General features: G+C 32.3%; 1 protein-coding gene across 3 annotated transcripts in view; it reads left to right on the top strand.

Annotated features, from left to right (window-relative positions):
- RPAP3 (RNA polymerase II associated protein 3) overlaps nt 1-15,394 on the top strand; it is a 64,021-nt gene extending 48,627 nt beyond the window's left edge. For all 3 annotated transcript variants that reach the window (XM_074270681.1, XM_074270679.1, XM_074270680.1), the window contains 7 exons: nt 6,813-6,883; nt 6,988-7,089; nt 8,628-8,866; nt 10,190-10,385; nt 11,534-11,631; nt 12,178-12,278; nt 15,075-15,394. In XM_074270681.1, coding sequence (XP_074126782.1) covers nt 6,813-6,883; nt 6,988-7,089; nt 8,628-8,866; nt 10,190-10,385; nt 11,534-11,631; nt 12,178-12,278; nt 15,075-15,160 — 893 coding nt within the window. In that variant the 3' untranslated portion in view covers nt 15,161-15,394. The remainder of the gene's footprint in view (nt 1-6,812; nt 6,884-6,987; nt 7,090-8,627; nt 8,867-10,189; nt 10,386-11,533; nt 11,632-12,177; nt 12,279-15,074) is intronic.
- Nucleotides 15,395-19,061: the final 3,667 nt, after the last annotated feature.

Below are 19,061 nucleotides of genomic sequence, written 5' to 3'. Positions count from 1 at the left end.
TGTTTTGATTTTACATAATATCCATTTTCAAATCTCTCGTGCTCTTCTACAATAAAGCCTGGAAAAAAAGGTGGTGGTGAGGGAACTATTCTGCCAAATTACTATATTAATTAAAACAGTTTAACATTATATTTTATATTATGGGGCAGCTAGGTTGTACACCAGCCCTGAGTTCAATTGTCGCCTTTAACACTTACCACTTCCTAGTTGTGTGACTCTCGGCAAGTCACTTACCCCAAATGCCTCAGCAAAAACAAAAACAAAACAAAAAACATTATGTTTAGTATTCCATACTTCTTATCTCCTTCAGATCTCTCTTTGTATCCAACATAAATGAATGAATGAACAAATGAATGAATAAAGAACATTCATTAAACACTTATTTGATAAACACAGTACAGAGCACTATGGATACAAATAATTAAAGACAAAGAGTCTATTACTTCCTCTCAAGGAGCTATTCTATATAAATAATTCACATAGGAGAATGAAGCTATAAAGGGGCACTTTGTTCACATAGAAGATCAAAGGTATAAAGGGATACTTTGGTCCTAAAAGTTATTGAATAGTGAATGGAAAACATTGGTATATCCCCATCTAGGCACCATGGCAGATTTGACTAATCTTATTTATCATTTGGGGGAGGAGAAAAGCAAGAAAGCAAATAGCACTTTTTCAGGTGCCTAAGATATCTAATCAAAACTGAAAATTTAATCTTTAGGGCACTGATGGTTTCATTTTATTTACTAAATCTATAAATGAGGTTATAGATTTATTTTAAAATTATATTGATTTTTTAAACTTTAGAAAAATGTGAGTAAGCAAAACTAAGCAGTGTGTCAGTGACTGAAAGTATGTGTACTATTTTACATCCAAACTCCTCCCCCACCTTAGCAACAAAGGGAGTAAAGTATATTTTTATCAAATTTTCTTCAGGGCAGACTGTCAATTTCATTTGTTTTTAAAATTATTGTTCTCTGCATTTATTTTGTGGGAAAATCCAATTTTACTCTAGATTTTAGCTAATGTCTCTGATGCCTTTATTATTTTATAAACAGTTTCTTTGGAGGAAAGATAGTGGTCAATAGTTGACTTTGTTAGAGAACAGATGCTGACTCAAGCAATTATTAATTTAAATTATAGTTTAATCTTAAAGCAAAATATGGAGAAATTCTATAGTGATGAAAAAGTCAAAGATTTTTGATTTCAGTTTTGTAATATTTGCCCTACAGACTCTATTGGATATCCCCTTAGAAGATCTAGTTGAGAGATTCTAACTTCTCTAAACATTAAGAATATTCCCAAATTCTGCTATAGTCAGAACATCAAGAGAGACCAGGGACACTTTTACAGTATTAATTATTAATTTTTGAAGTGTCTACATATTGTAGTACCATTGTATGTTGTTTTGCTTACTTTGTTATTTATCAGTGCATATCTTTCCAAGCTTCTCTGAATTTTTCATATTACTTTGATACAATAATATTACATAATACACTACGATTTATTTAGGTATTTTCCCAGATGAACATCTACTTAATTTCCAGTTTTTTGCTACCACAAAAGGTGTCTGAATATTTACATGAATAGGATATGGATTATTTCTGCATTTGGTCACTTTAAGAGTCATAGCACTGGAGTGGAGGGGAGTGTCTCAGAGGTGTTTCTACTAAGGGTCTCAGGGTCTTTTGATATGAACATTTTAGTCTACACCTTCTTACAATTCCAAATATCTTCCCATAATTATTAGACTGACTCAAAACTATTTCACTACTGATTATGTTCTGTCTTTTGCCAGTTTGCTCCAGGGTTTGGTTTGGTTTTGCATTTTTCCCATAATTAGTGATTTGGAATAGTTTTTATTATGGTTGTTAATGATTTTCAAGTCTTTTGAGAAATGTTTGTTGATATTCTTTGACCACTTATTCATTGGAAAATAATGAGTGGCTATCTTTTACGATCTTTGTATTAGGAGGACCATAAATGTTCAAGGTGTTTATTCCTCCTCTTTTTAAATTTTTTAATGGTTTGACCTTTCCTTTTTGGATCTTATAGCCATTTTGAATTTATTATGATATAGTATAAGATTTTTGTCCAAACCTAATTTTCGTTAAATTGTTTTGCATTTTCCTCAGCATATTTCTTGTTCAAAAATTCTTCCCAAAGTAATTCATCCTTGTTAATTCTCCAACAAGTAACCATTAATTATGTCACCAACCAACAGAGAAGCATAGGAGTGACAGCTTTTCCCCTCCCCCAGCTTCCAGATCAGCCACCATTTGGAGAGGTATTGGTGGAGAAGATCACCATCCCAATTCAGCAAGTATTTATTAAGTATTTACTATGTGCTATGCACTATGCTAAGTGCTAAGAATATAAATATATGCAGAAAGCATATCGAGCCTATAAAAGCAATAGGAAAGAAAGCAAAAATCCCAAGGGTATAAAGGCCATCCTAGAGGGAGAAAAGAGGCATAGTTGGCATGGGTGCTCTCCTTAAATGTAGGATCTGAAATGCACCATCCAATTAGAGAGAGAGAAGCTATAGGGGCAGAAAGTACTTCAAGAAGGTGTTTCAAGTCCAGGGCTAGAGTACACTTCCAAGGTGCACAAGTTTCTAGGACACAGTTGAGGCTGTCTAGACCCCAGCTGCCATATACCGCACAGACCAGCAGCCTAGCTGAAGCAACATAACTCCCTGGAGAAGTCACAGGAGGTACCGTGTGCTAGATAGATCAGGCCACCACTATCATCTTTACCTTACTCAGATCCTACTAGATGATAGTCCGGTATCCTGAACCTAAGTGCCTTAAGAAGCTTTAATGCTTTCAACATAGTCATCATGCTAGGAAGCATTTCTTATTAGTATAGTTGTAGGCTAGCACCTAGTTCTACAGGAGCTACATCCATATCAATTGAAGACCCAGAAAAGAAAATTCTTGTCACCAAAGTCTTTGGCACCATCAAATGATTTAGCATCATAAATTGATAGGATTTTTATCAGTAAAAGTGACATTGAAGAAGCGTCATTACTGTTTGCTTTACTAGTGTAATCTAAGGACCCTGGGACCTTTCCATTTAATTTGCTGCTAAAGTCTTCCATATGTGTTGTCTTCCCCATTAGAATTTGTATCCTTAGCACAATGCTTTACACATAGTAATGTAATAATTATCTTCATGGCATGCTTTTTAAAGTATTTTCTTGTTAGATTGCTGAATTTTCTGAATTTAGAAATTGCTCATAGGCACTGATAGAGCAGAGATAACCCATGTTATCCCAGAAAGACTAAAATATTAAGTTTAGCTTTTTTTTTTTTTTTTTCCCCCCTGAGGCTGGGGTTAAGTGACTTGCCCAGGGTCACACAGCTAGGTAGTGTTAAGTGTCTGAGACCAAATTTGAACTCGGGTCTTCCTGAATTCAGGGCTAGTGCTCTATCCACTGCGCCACCTAGCTGCCCCTATATTAAGTTTAAATAAGGCTCTCGTTGCTTGCTTTAGCTAGTAATTTCTCAACTGGGATGGTTTTTTAAAGAAAGAAACATTTAGTGGTTACTTTTAAATATTAAAATTGTTTCTGAATATATTTTCTTCACTACTTTATCTTCTCTTGACCTTTTGAGCCTTCTTTCCTTATAAGAAAGAAAAACAGTTAAGCAGAAACTCAGTTGATCTAGCAATCTACTCTGATAGTGAAGATAACATTCTTTTTTCCCCCATAATCTTTTTATCTCTTCAAGGAAAGATGAGAAGTACATTTTTAATGTCATACAGCAATGATATAACTATATATATTTACATATATATAAACCTAACATGTCAAGAATATAACTATATACATACATATATAGTTATACCATTGCTAAATGGCACATATGCATTACATGCATAAAGAGAGCAATACAGAATGTGTTGCCTGAGGAAATTGTGAGTTCCAATCTCACTGAAATCCTTGAAGCCAAGTTACATCAAGCCAGATGTAATTGAGATAATTCATTTTTTAGATTTCCATTGAACTAAGAGTGACTGAAATCCCTCCCAACTTGAAATTCGGTGATTCCGTGGATTAGCTGACTTGTTATATTTAGACCAGAGTAAGCAGTCAAAAAATGTTTAGTAGAATTTGATGCTTTTTTAAAGTGGGGAATCTACTAGCAAGAAACTTGCTTTCTGGACTTATTTGGTTATTACTGTAATTTTATATGCTAGCTTTGGCTTGTCTATAAAACTTGGTCCACCAAGTGTCAAGTCTTTTGTTTGTTTTTGATCAGTTAAGGCCAGCTCATTTGAAAACAAGATTTTTGACTACTCTTACTTATAGCAAAAAATGATTTGAGATACTGAATGATTTCAAAGTATAGTGGAATCTGAATTATGCAGGAAGGAGTATGGTAAGAAAACTTTAGCATTCATTTGGTAATAGACCGAATATGAGATGAGGAATACATTGTCTGAATTTAGATGAAAGAGTAATTCCATATAGATAGTAAGATCTTCTTAATATTCTTTTGAAGATGTTAGAGAGCTGATTAAAATCAGAATGCTGCAGGGCCTCTCTTATTTTGATTGATGATCACTCAAAAGAACAGAGCTTAATAATAGGGGGAAAAAATGAATGAAGAATGTCTACTGTCCTGGGGGACAAGTAGTAAACTGTTTATTAAGGACCTGCTGTATGCCAGGAACCGTCTAGATTCTGATGTAGTTATATAGATAGCTTTAAATGAAGCATTTCTTCAGTAACTAAACTTTGGATTACAAATGAGCTGGGTCCTGAATTGAATATGTGAAAAGAAGTGACTGGATTGCAATTCAAATATTGTGTGGTGCATTTAATGATCCCAAGCTGCTTCTCCTTGATAGATAAGCTTCCTTATTATTTATTTTTATTGATATTTCTTGCTTTATATCAATTTTGTTTCCATTCTTATCTCTTACCCGCCCCAGTAAGCCAACCTTAATAACAAAGATTTGAAAGAAAACAAACTTTGGCTGCAAAACCAGCCAGAAGAAGTTTGTGTTGGCTTTTTTTTTTTTTTTTTTTTTTTTTTTTTTTTTTTAAGGATAATTCTGGATTGGGGGAGAAGGGGAGGAAAGATGAAGAATCTTGTTTTTAGTTGATCAATGTTATTAGATAAACAAGTGATTTGTTTTTTAAAGATAATTTTCTATTGAAAATTGCACCATATAACAATTAGACACATATTAGAAATAAACCTCACAATTGACTCCTAGAAAGATGTCACCCATTTTCTGTCCCACTTAGTTGATCTAGGTGTTCTAGAGATCATGGGGGAGGAAGGAAAGTTGGGCTTTTCAATGAAGTCTTCACTGATCACTTTAACCGGTAGTGATTTCCTCTCTCCCAGCCTTCATAGTTCTTTGTGGATGACTTTTAATTGTCCTTACTTCATTTCCCTTTATATTAAGGTTATTTGTATACATGTCTTAACCTATTAAAAATTTATGTTTTCTGAAGGTTTGGATCATGACTTATTCATACTTGTATCCCTCCCAAAACCCTGCAAAAAGCAGGTGCTTAGTTGCTACATTTTTAAATTTATTTTTCTATTTTTTAAATAAACTTATAAATAAATAAGATTTTCCTTTTTGTTTTCTTCCCTTGCACTACAATTTGTTAAAGCAGAGAGCTGGCCATAGAGTCAGGGAAACATGAATTTAAGTCCTTTCTCTGGCATATACTATCTGACATTGAGAAATCACTTTAACCTCTCAGTGCCCTAGACAACTCTACTACTTGTCAGCATTGGTAGAAAAAAGGTCTTCTCTGATTCTTTACCTATACAAATATATAGATTGTAGTCCTAGCCTTGCAAAAAACGTCCTTATATAAGAGGAACCCAGGAGCACAAAACTATGAACTAGCCCTTAGAATAATAAGAATAGGGAACTTGACTTTCAAAAGTAGGATTTTTTTTGCATGGCTAGATTAGTTTTTTTTCACTTGATTAAAGCAGCACAGATTTTAGTCATCATTCTCTTAATAATAGCAATTAAGAGTCATTTCTTATAGTGTAAAAATGATCTGGGATTCTCAGTCTATTCCAATAGAATATAAATATTTGACAGGTCTTATTCAAGGACTTGGAATATAAAACCTAGTCATCGCTTGTCTGAGATGTCTTCCACAAATTTGGCCATGCCATTTGCCTCCTAAAAAGCTTCAGGGGTGTTCTTTATCTTTCTTTATTTCATGATTTCCCTTCATTCTCTCTACCTCTAACCAAGATGTACTGCTGTTTCTTGAATTCAGCATTTCATCTGTCTTTTCTTCATTTGCACAAGCTTCCTCTTATTTGTTTCCCAAAATCCTTTTAACTTGGAGCCTGCTTTGAGTTAACTTGTTAATGTTCTTTCCCTCCCTGAATTAATTTTTTCAACTTATCTGTGTACATATTATATCTCCCCAGTAGAATGTAAAGGGACTTTTATAACATCTTTATATCCCCAGTTCCTAGCATAGTGCTTTGAACCTAATAGGCTTTTTATAAATATATATTGATCTAAATTGAAATGTTGATGTATTCAAGGGAAGAAGCTAAGGCTGATTTACCCTATTCAAATAAAGAAAATATAGCAAATACAGAAAAATAGAATCTACTCATGATCCTCATTTCGTTTACTGCTAAATGCAGTTCTCCCCCAAATGACTTGCTCTGTTTTCTAACAGATTTAACTGTGATCTTGATAGAAAAACATGGAATTAGTATCTGACATGGAATTAGTATCTGAACATAAAATCTCCTGAACTCGTTAAATACTTTGTCTATTGTGTTTTCCCCCCCCTTTTTCAGACTTCACCGTGGTTTTAAGTCTTGAACCAGGGAATAAGCAAGCGATAGGTGAACTTTCCAGGATTAAAAAAGTATGTATTCTTGTTAACTTTAAAGTTTTAAAGCATAAACATTTTGAATTTGTTTTATATTTCACTTGAGAATATCAGATAATCATTTCACATTCATTTTTAAGGAACTGATTTTAAAAGGGCTATGGGCTGATGTGTTTGATACATCAACTGAAAGGCAAAACTTGGTAAAATCCATCGATAAACCATTTCATCTTAGATCAGATGTAAGTACAACTTTTTTTTCAGGAATTTGCTTTTCTCTTTAATAATAGTATCTCAATAAATACTGAAAATTTTTTTGCATTTATAAATTTGAGAAATCTAATAAAAATATTTGAAAAGCAAATATGGAAAGCTCTATCTACTTTGAGCAATTGTAGTATTATATCTGCTGGCCTTATTAAGATGAGAATTTTAAAAAGAACACAGCTAGAACATAAAATATATAGAGGGAAATATGAAATGGAGCTGAGGTGTTAGATTATAGTTCCTAGTTCCTGCAGGTGTTCAATTTTAGGTTGTTTGAATTTATTCCTGAGGGGAAAAGGAGTAATTTTCTCCTTGTTTTCTTTACAGATTGTCTTTCTGCCCTGTACCCTTGGAGTTTTCCTAAACATCATATATTTTAACCTTCAGTCTCCTCATTTGGTTCTTTCCCTGATTCTTCTCATTTTTCCACTTTTTTTCCTAATTTTTCTTCTAGCCCACCCATGATATTGTCACCTCCCTTTCTCCCGTTCCTTGCTCCCAAGTACCTGATTCTTTAACTATTTGTCTTTCTGTAAATCTTTCTTATTCTTTCCCCTTATATTGCTTATATTTGTTTCTTCAATATTTCCTCTAGTTTCTATTTTTTACTCCTTCCAATATTTCTCTTCCCTTTTTCAATTTCCTTATCTTTCCTGAATAGTGAGCTTCCTTTAGAAGCCACTACACTGTGCACTACTTCCATCATACCCAAGGAAGCTAGGACAATATGTCCAGAGCTTCAGAAAGGATGAGCAGTCCCTTATCTCCATCACTACTCTTAAGTATCTTCTCCACCAATTCCTCAGTCTTTTATGTACCTAGTGTCCTCACCTATCCTGTGAGGTAACGGCTGAGAAAGGGTCAGCCCCTAGTGGGGACCTTCATAGTTAAGGTAGGCCATGTTCTCTGCAACCTCTACTCTATCTATACCCTAGGTTCCCGGCTCTGGGAAGAAGCAGTATACCACTGCTGGGGAGATACCAGTATGTGAGCTACTTCTGACCAAAGCTGTCTTGACATGAGGTCCATTGGAGATCACTATTTATGTGTACCCTTCTGGAAGTTCAGTGCTAGAGGACTTAGGGATGGAACCCAAGACCTGTTTTTTTTGTCTTCCCTTCACCCTTGCCAGATGAAAAGCTGTTATTACAATAGAACTTTGAAGAGGACTTCAGTAGTTGAGATTGTGGTTCTTTGTAATATTATGGTGGAGGGGCTTCTGCAGGTTTGGCAAAGAACCTTGGACTTGGAACTCAGAAAGTCAAAGCATTAGGTGAACTGGTGACTGGAATTAATTCCAGAGTGGTCCTTATGTTTTGAAAATAACCTGGTTCTAAAGGGATCCACCAAGCTTTGAATATAAGTATGAATAAAGTTGGCCAAAAAAGCATAGTGTCCCTTGAATTTATCCAAATGTTTGTGGTATTGATGGTAATATCAAACCATTAGTATGCATGTATATGTGTTTTTATGTGTGTGTATATAAAAGAACTGACTTCACCATCCAATTTAGAAACCACTGAAGACAATCATCATTGAAGAAATCGGTGACTTGGTACAAAATATTGATTTGCCTGCAACAAATACCATTTCCATGTTAGAGACCAATTGTATTGATACAACAAATGTTATAAAGGCTTCAACTTTTACAAGTAAAAAGAATGCAAACCAAGGTGATCTTTTGCCCACAAGTGATATTCCAAAAGCAAAAGTATCAAAAATAGAAGAAATCACAGACACTTCAATCCTACAGTAAGTACAGATGTGTACTTTTGCTAATATTCTATTGGAGGCATGATTGCCATGGGAAAATTTGCTTCTTTTAATTATTCTGACCTTTACTACTATCAAAAGCAAAAACATGTGTACAGTTTTGACTTAAGAGTAGAATCATATAATTAAATTTTCACCCTATTTTTTAAAAAGTATAATATCTGAAATTTTGTTTAAGGAAACACAAGGAAAGCTACTAAGACCTTTATTGTTGCTTTACTACAAAAAAAATAATTTTGGGGGCACACATTTTGCAAATATAGCATTAGTTATTGTCTTTACAAACTGATTATTTTTTATGTACATGAAAATGAATATTATAATGACTGAAATATATTGATGGTCAGACAATTCAGTGTCATTGAGTCAATCCCTACTTCAAATCATCATCATCAATCCAGTTTGCTTCTTTATTGATCAGCTGAATGATGTTAGAGAGAATTTGATGTTAATGATAGTTTGGTTATATATTATTAATGATATTGCTGTGAGAATACATATATATTTAAGTTTTTAATCTCTTAAAATTTGATAATAAACTTGCTGAAACTTGATAATTTAAAAATATTCAAAAGATGGTAATAGCGTCAATTATAGCATTGAAAATGTTTTTATATGTTTCACATATTTGATTTTACATTTTTTAAAAATAATCAAGTTTTTCCCTGGTAGTGGAAAATTATATGGTAATATTAACACAGTATATAAGCTAAATTAAGCAAGATTTTATTTCAGCTTAAATTTCATAAACTTTTAATAAAAGCAATTGCTTCATCAAAAAGTTAACCTAATAAGAAGGTACTTACTAAAGGGAAACATTTTTTCTCTATTTTTAATTTTATTCAGAGTTTTGCTGACACAAGTTTTAAAAAGCTTTTGCTTTTTATTAAGACACTAGAACCAAAGTTGTTTTCAATGTTTGATAAGTACAAAGTATCCAATTACATCTGTCCTCTTTTCTCCAAATCTTTTTTTAGTTCTAGTGTGGGGAAAATTACAATATAGAATTAAATGGTCTCTAGAGAGAATATGTGGTCTAATTCAGTTTCTTATTTATGATATTTTTCCCAGGCAAGAACTTTAGTTCAGGTAACCTGGTGTCTAATGGAAGGAAACTTAGGTTCAATTCTTGCTTGACCCCTAGTGTAAGTGACCATGGGCAAAGCCCTCTAACCTTTCTGAGCTTCAGTTTGTTCATATGAAATAAAAATAATATCTCTAGTACCACCTTCAAAGGCTTGTTTGAGTCAAATAAAATCATATATTATATAGCACTATTATAAGTTATTCAATATATTTCAGACCTCATGCTAATATAAAAGTGGAGTCATCAACTGCACATCAGTCTTTCAGCAGGAAAAATTACACTGAAGTAAAAAAAATAGCCGCTTCATTTATTACAACGATTCTTCCACCAATACCTGCAAACTCATTTCAGCTTGAATCTGATTTTAGAAAACTGAAAAATTCTCCAGATATGTTATATCAATACCTAAAGGTAAGCAATGTGTTAGCAGTTCTGTTTAAAACAAAACTAATTGTCTTTAATTGTCATAATCAACCTTGAGCCCTGAACAACAGAAGAGAAAATGCATTTTTCTTTCTTTCTCTTGGAGAGATGGTAGACTTTGCATGCAGAAATGTTTCTTATTTTGTCACACTTAGATGCTATATTGATTGGTATTGCTTAGTTGTTCTTTGTTTTTTTCATAAGGGAAAAGTTCAATTGTATATCTAGAAATGGTGATATAAAAAACAAAAGGTATCCATAAAAAATACCTTTATTTGAAAGAAACCTTATTTAAAAGAAAAGTTAAATCTTTATCACCTGATCTCAACACAGACTCATATCATTTAATAAGTACTTATTATGGCTAAGCAATGAGTATAGTAAAAGGGGAATTGGCATAGGGCCTCACAATAATAGGGAAATTTGGAAAAGTAAAGAATTTGGAGAGAAAGAAACGTTCTGGTTTGGGCATGTTCTGATTCAACTGGAATATGTGGACAAAGTTTGTTTTCTTTTACATTGTATCCTGTTGTATAATTTATCATATAAATTATATTATTATAAATTACATATATAGAAACTTTAATCTGTTTTTTCTAGTTATTTTCTTCAAATTTTCTTCAAAATAGTGAAAAAATCTTTGTTCCAGGAATTGCCTTCTGATTGTTAGGCTTTTATTTGGTTGAAGAAAATTATCCATTTATTAAATTTTCCCCTTTCCAAATTTAATGAATCTAAATTTTTAATCAAAGGGCAAAACTAGAAAAATAATTTTTGTTTTCATGAGAACTTGTTTGTATATAAGGTGAATCTCTTATGCTTTTTTTTTTTTTTTTTTTTTTTTGACTCTGCTTTTCCAGGTCTGAATAAGCTACCAAGATTACCAATTACCTTGTATTTTCAATAGGCTATAATTTCCTTTTTTTTTTTTTTTCTTTCTATATCCTACTATATCTTTGAATTCAGTGGAGATTTTCAAATCCATTTTAATACATGACTAATTGTACATATAGCAGTAATTCCTCATCTCAAAGTGTTCCTAAGTGGCTGATGAAAAAGGGGATTTGTGATTATGATTTTTATAAACCTATATATTCAGCTCAGTAATTTTTATAATTATTCTTTTTTTCCCCAAGCAAATTGAGCCTTCACTATATCCTAAGCTGTTTCAAAAATCCTTAGAGCCAGATGTATTCAACCAAATTTTGAAAATTCTGCATGATTTTTACATTGAGTAAGTTGAGTTTCTTAATTATCTTAGTTTGTTACCAAGCTTTACTTTTACTGTGTAATATAGGAAATTCATTGCTTTTTACTTATTTAATTTAGCAAATGTAATTGAAATGTTTTTCATTTACATTTGTGTATTTTATGATTATAAAAACTTGAAAGAAGTATTAATTATTGAAATTAGAAAGCAAAATGGCAAAAAAGGAAGGGGAAAATGCATTTGGTTCCCTCTGGGGAAGGGATGAGGAGAAGGGAGAAGATAGAGTCTAAGTAAGCTAATTTATCACTTCCAGGTATCCAGAGGTGGATCCTTTGCAATTCTTAGACCTCTAAAAAATTAAAGATCTAATTTTTTCAGATGGAAAAAATTCTAAGTTTCTGAGAAATTAGAACAATGTTATGAAAATTCTGCTTTAAAATAGAACAAATGAAAGATGAAGAGCCAAAAGAAAAAAATCTAGTTCTTAAGGTTAATTAGATTTTAAAAAAGAAATGAAAAGAAAGGATTATTATTTTTTATTTATATTTGTTTTCCTATCTATCATTTTAGCAAAGAAAAACCATCACTTATCTTTGAAATTTTACAAAGATTATCTGAAGTAAAAAGATTTGATATGGCAGTAATGTTTATGTCTGAATCAGAAAAAAAGGGTAAGTAATGTGGAGGGAAATTTTTCCGTTCTTAGAAATTTCTGCTATGTTTTTAAAATATAAACCTTATATTTAATACTTGTAAAAATATTTGGGCAAGGTCCTCATCTTTAAAATGAGGCAGTTGGATTAAATGAACTTTACGGTCTCTTCTAGCATTCAGTCTCCTCATTTTCATCTACTTGACATTATGATGAATGATCATTGATTTTTATGATGACACTAAAGTATTTTTTCCTTGGAGACTGGGTCTTCCTATTTTGTCTGGATTGAAAATGCAGGAGTCATTCGTGACCCCATTTTCAATATTAAAAATCATGGAAACTTTAACTTCATTAGGTTCCTCCTTAGATAGCCTACCACAGTGATCCCTGGAACAGGAAAAATCATGTTCCACCATAATTGACTGCTATAGGATTTTGAATAATCATAGAGAGACTATTGTTCCTTATACTCTAAAAAAGAAAATAGATTTGTATGGTTTTAAAATATTTTCAGCAATGAACAATTAGGCAAAAAAAATATTTTGTACCTTATTTTCAGTTAAGCAGAAAATTAATTTAGTCCTAAAAGCCCATTAAATTTTTTTTTCTAAATTGCTATTATTGTTCTTGTCAGGTAATGTCTTCATTATGGACCAAGTACTGACAAACAAATTAATCTCTTGCTTTATTTAAAGCTGCTTAGCCAAGTAAATATAATTATCTATTCAAGATTGCCAAAGGTATTTGAAAAAAAAAAAAAAAAGGACTATGTTCTAAATGAGGAAAGGGCAAGTAGGAATTAGGATTTGGTAAAGAATTTCAGAATTGGAAGGCACCTCAGTGGTTCTATATGTGAAATTATTCCTGTAAAAGTATACTTTGTACAACATATTCAGCAAATGTTCGTGCAGTCTTTGCCTTTTAAGACAGCCAATTCTATTTTTAAATACCTTTAACGGTGGGAGAAGGTTTTCTTGTCAGAAAGTTTTAAGTTACCCCTTTGTAATTTCTGGTCCTATTTCTGACCTATAGGAAACAACAAAGCAAATAAAATATCTCTTCCATATAACAACCTTTCAAATACTGGAAGATAACATGTCACTCATGAATAATGAATATTCCCTTTTCTAAACAAATCATCTCATGTTTCTCCAACTGGTCCTCAAACTAAATACCTTGCTATCATTCTAGTTGCTGTTCTTTGTATTCTCCTCTTATGAATGTCCTTCCTAAAATGTACCAAAACTGAACAGTATTCCAGATTCCTTTGGGATTTTTTCTCTTTTATCTATTGTGTTAATGATCCTACCCAAGTTTTGTGTCATCTACAAATTTGATAAGCATTCCATCTATACTCTTATCTAGATTACTGTGAAATGATGGGGAAAAAAGCAAGACCAAGTAAACACAAATCTCTGGTACAACTACTATGTTTAAATGAAATAATTTGTGATTATTTTTTTGACTAGCCATTCAGCCAGCTTCAAACCTATCCAGAATATCATCTAGCATACCTCCATCTTTTTTATGAGAATAATATTAGAGAGCAATGTACTTTGGCAAAATCTTGGTAAAATTACATGCACTGCATCCAATGAACAGTGGCTCAATTTCTTTTATAATACATAGGGATTTAAATCTTCTAGGCTTGATAATTATAACTCATCAAAGGCTTCTAGGTGTTAATTTTCCTATGTATTTTATTTTTTGGCATAAGTACTGTTTTACCACTTTTCCAATGGTTATTTCCTTGATAATAAGTATTAGTATTAAATATAAGTAATATCCTGGTATTAAGCAGGATGATAATGATTACCATAAACATCAATCTCCTACGTATATATGCTTCCAATGAAATTTGAGTCACTAATCAATAGCTTTTTGGTACTCTCTAAATTTTGTAGGATCATTGGACCAATTCATAGCACCACCCATAGTTATATTAATGTGTTTGACTTTCTGTAGCTCTTTTTTCTCAGTTTTCTGGATGTGTGTTGGGAATCTCAATTTTTATTTACATTTCTTTTCATCATGAGTTATAGCAGTATTTCATATAGTTATAATTTGCAGTTTTTTTTTTTTTGTTTTTGCTTGCAAATAGGAACCCAAATTTGCCTTAGATGTTTGAAACAATGAATCTGCTACTAGCCTTCTCCCATATTTTTTTCCCTCTTTGAATTTCTCTGCTATTTTTATATTATAACTGCTTTCTGGCATCTTATCTGTCTTGAAAAATATATACTGGCAGTTTTCTTCCTGTTCCTTTTCAGTTTAAAACCTTTTTTATTATATCAGCAATTCTAAGGAAATAATATTTTACCATTTCTCATTAAAATACATTCCATTATTGGCCAAGAGCCTGACATTTCTCTATTTTAAACTGTCTGGAAATCTATACTTAGTAACTTTTTACCTTGTTTTTTCAAATATTTCTTTTCTGCATCTCTTATCTTCAATAGGCATGATGGAAAAAACCAACTATTACTACTATGATCTTTAATTTCTCATCTAAGACTTGATAACTTTTGGCATTGTGAATTGTGAATTGCCAGAAGTAGGTAGATGTCACCTCTTTTGACAAGTCTTAGATTAGGAAAATCTTAGATATATGCTCTGAGAAGACAAAGAAAAATTTCCTGTTAGAGATTTCTGGAAAGGCCTAGATGAAAATTGCACAGAATGAGAGGGCATTATGAGATGAGGTTAATAATCATTATTGGAAGGATACCAATCAAGCATGTACCAAAGTATCAAATTTTTAAAAGGGATTAAGTAAAGAAAATTTTAAATAACATTTTTTTTTCCCTCCTAGTTACGTGTGCGTTATTTAGTCACATGGAAAATTCGGGATTGAAGGATAATTCTCTTGAAGAACTCAAGAAAAGATACAGTAGTTGATTATTTTTATGAAATTATTGTCCTTTTGTTTTTATGAGTAAAATTTTGTTTTTTCCTACTGAAGACAAAATATTATATGGGTCTGCTTCTGAAGGCTATGAAGTTATGTAAAAGAAAACACTCTTTAGATATGCTGGTCAATTGAATAGGATAATGTGCACTACTGTGTTGTACTTAGAAGTGTATTATTTATAAACCTTTTTGTGAAAATAAAATATAAATACTTGAAGCAAATCAGTGTTTTGTTATAGAAATAAATTGTCCACCTTTTCCAATCACAGCATTTCTTTTACTTCCTTGTATTTTCTCCATTAACATACTAGGTTAAAATAGTTCTGTATCAAAATATTAATTTTTTGCAACACAATAAAGGAATGAACTGAAATATAATTTGTCCAGAGTCTGGTAGCATATGATTCAGGCCCATCAAGAATCACTGAGTTGCCTTATAGTGTTTAATGTATAAATTTATTTTAAAAGAGGATTATAGATAAAATGGTTTTCATTGTAGTATTTTTCCCCCTCTTTTTCTCATCCAGTCTACCAGTTGAATGGCAGATGACCAAGAAAAACAATCTATAAATATATTTTCTCTTAGATTGTAAGCCATAGATATAGAGCTGGGGTTCTCTGCTGTACATTGGACACTCAGTAAAGATGAAAAAAAGAATACTGTGGAATTCCCAAGAACGTTGGAAAAATCAAAACTAATACTTAGTCATTCATTTATGTCTTTGAAGACTGAGCTTCAGTTCAGATCTATAAACCGTTTCAAGTGTTTGGAATGGGAGATAGTTTGAGGAATAAATATAATAAATTGTAAGATCTATAATGAGACAGAGACTTAAAACCAACTGCTGACATAAGGCCAGGGATAATTATCAAAGGGAATGTTTAGAGATGTATCCTGAGGCAATGTTTGCTGATAATGATATTTGATTTTCTTATGATGGGTTTTTAAATGCTTTACATAAATTATTTCATTTAAATGTCACTAATTAATGAAGAAGCTTGCTAGTCACCTTCTGAAAGAGATGATGGAGTAAAGATTGAGAAGAAGACATAAAGAAATGACCAACAGGATGATTTCAGAAAGGCCTGGAGAGACTTAAATGAACTGATGCTGAGTGAAATGAGCAGGACCAGGAGATCATTATATACTTCAACAACAATACTATATGATGATCAATTCTGATGAATGTGGCCATTTTCAACAATGAGATGAACCAAATCAGTTCCAATAGAGCAATAATGAATTGAACCAGTTGCACCCAGTGAAAGAACTGTGGGAGTTGACTAAGAACCATTACATAGAATTTCCAATCCCCTATTTTTTACTTCCTTCACAGGCTAATTGTACACTATTTCAAAGACTGATTCTTTTTGTACAGCAAAATAACTGGACATGTATACAGATATTGTATTTAATTTATACTTTAAAATATGTAACATGTATTGGTCAACCTGCCATCTGGAGGAGGAGGTGGGGGGAAGGAGGGGAAAAATTGGAACAAAAGGCTTGGCAATTATCAATGCTGTAAAGTTATTAAAGCATATATCTTGTAAATAAAAAGATATAATAAAAAATTAAAAATAGAGAAGACATATTTTGGATACTATCAGGATGAGAATTTGTTTCTTTTGCCTGAATACTTTTAATTTATTTTTTGAAGGGTGGAGGCAGTAATTGGAATTAAGTGACTTGTCCAAAGTCACACAGTAACTGTTAAATATCTGAGGCTAGATTTGAACTCTGACCTCTTGACTCCAGGGCTGATACTCTGTCCACTGTGCCTTGTAGCTGCCCTGTCTATATATTTTTATAAGGAATTGTGGTGGTGTATTTGCATTGAGGAAAGAAAGGAAAAATAAAAGCTTGATGATAGGAAAAAAAATTTAAACTTTTTAAAGAAAATAAAGTATAAATGTGGAATCCCTAGGCAGCAAATTGGATGTGAAGATGAGGAAGAGAATTGACTTGAATTCTCTTCACCGGATCTAAACAAAAAGTTTGATCTACAAATAGAGAACTCAAGAGAAACCTAAAAAGGTAAAAAGAAATCTTGGGAACTATATATCTGCTATAAAAATATATAAAGAACACATGTATACATTGTTCTAGAAACTAGAGGGGGAAAGGAAATTGTACTCAGAAAAAGGCAAAGTGGGGGTGCTACATTTCACGAAGAGGCAAAGGAAACATCTGAGAGAATGAAGGGGGATGAACATAAGTGTGTACTGTTATGCCATCAGAATTGGCTTAAAAAGAAAAATATTAGAAATATTTGATTTATGGTGAAACTTCTCCCACCTCATGGAAAAGTGGGAGGGGAAAAGTGAAAAGGGAAGGAGTAAGCTATTAGGAGTAAGAAATTGTGAGGAAAAGGGATAAGAATGGGGGAGGAACTCTAAGGTAGGGGGAGGGATATTAAAAAGGGAGGGCTGTGAGAAGCAAGTGGTGCTCATAAGTTTAATACTGGGGAGGGGGATAAAGGGGAGGGAAAGGAGAAAAGTATAAGCAGGGATTAACAAGATGGCAAGTAATACAGAAGTTTAACCATAAATGTGAATGGAATAAACTCCCCCATAAAGAGGAAGCAGTTAGACTGGATTAAAAGCCAGAATCTTACAATATGTTGTTTGCAGGAAACACACCTAAAGCAGGGTGATACAGAGTAAAGGTAAAAGGTTGGAGCAGAACCTAATATGCTTCAGGTGAAGTAAAAAAAAGCAGGGGTAGCCATCCTTATTCTCAGATCAAGCAAAAGCAAAATTTGATCTAATTAAAAGATAAGGAAGGGCACTATATCTTGCTAACGGGTAGCATAGATAATGAAGCAATATCAATATTAAATATATATGCACCAAGTGGTGTAGCATTTAAATTTATAAAAGAAATTAAGAGCTGTAAGAAGAAATAGCAAAACTGTAATAGTGGGAGATCTCATCCTTGCACTCTCATAATTAGATAAATCAAACCACAAAATAAATAAGAAAAGTCAAAGAGGTAAATAGAATACTAGAAAAATTAGATATGATAGATCTTTGGAGAAAACTAAATGGAGACAGAAAGGAGTAAACCACCTTCTCGGCAGTTCATGGAACCTATACAAAAATTGACCATATGTTAGGACATAAAAATCTCAAACTCAAATGCAATAAGGCAGAAATAGTAAAAGCATCCTTTTCAGACCACGATGCAATAAAAATTGCATTCAATAAAAAGCTGGGGGGAAATAGACTAAAAAATAATTGGAAACTAAATAATCTCATACTAAAGAACGATTGGGTGAAACAGCAAATCATAGACATAACTTCACCCAAGAAAATGAGAATAATGAGACGTCATACCAAAATGTGTGGGATTCAGCCAAAGTGGTAATAAGGGGAAATTTCATATCTCTAGAGGCCTACTTGTATAAAATAGAGAAAGAAAAGATTAATGAATTGGGCTTGCAACTAAAAATGCTAGAAAAAGAACAAATTAAAAACCCCCAGTCAAACACTAAACTTAAAATTCTAAAAATAAAAGCAGAGATCAATAAAATTGAAAATAAAAAAAACTATTGAATTAATAAAACTAAGAGTTGGTTCTATAAAAAAGCCAACAAAATAGACAAACCCTTAGTAAATCTGATTAAAAAAAGGAAAGAAAAAAATCAAATTGTTAGTCTTAAAAATGAAAAGGGAGAATTCGCCACTAATGAAGAGGAAATTAAAGCAATAATTAGGAGTTACTTTGCCCAACTTTATGCCAATAAATTCGATAAATGAAATGGAAGAATATTCAAAAATATAGCTTGCCCAGATTAACAGGAAGAAGTAAATAGTCTAAACAGTCCCATTTTAGAAAAAGAAATTGAACAAGCTATTAACCAACTCCCTAAGAAAAAATCCCCAG

Source organism: Sminthopsis crassicaudata, chromosome 5 (assembly GCF_048593235.1).
Source record: "Sminthopsis crassicaudata isolate SCR6 chromosome 5, ASM4859323v1, whole genome shotgun sequence".
Classification (NCBI taxonomy): domain Eukaryota; kingdom Metazoa; phylum Chordata; class Mammalia; order Dasyuromorphia; family Dasyuridae; genus Sminthopsis; species Sminthopsis crassicaudata.
The sequence above is the reverse complement of the archived record's forward strand: the minus strand, read 5'-3'. Positions and strand labels throughout refer to the sequence as shown.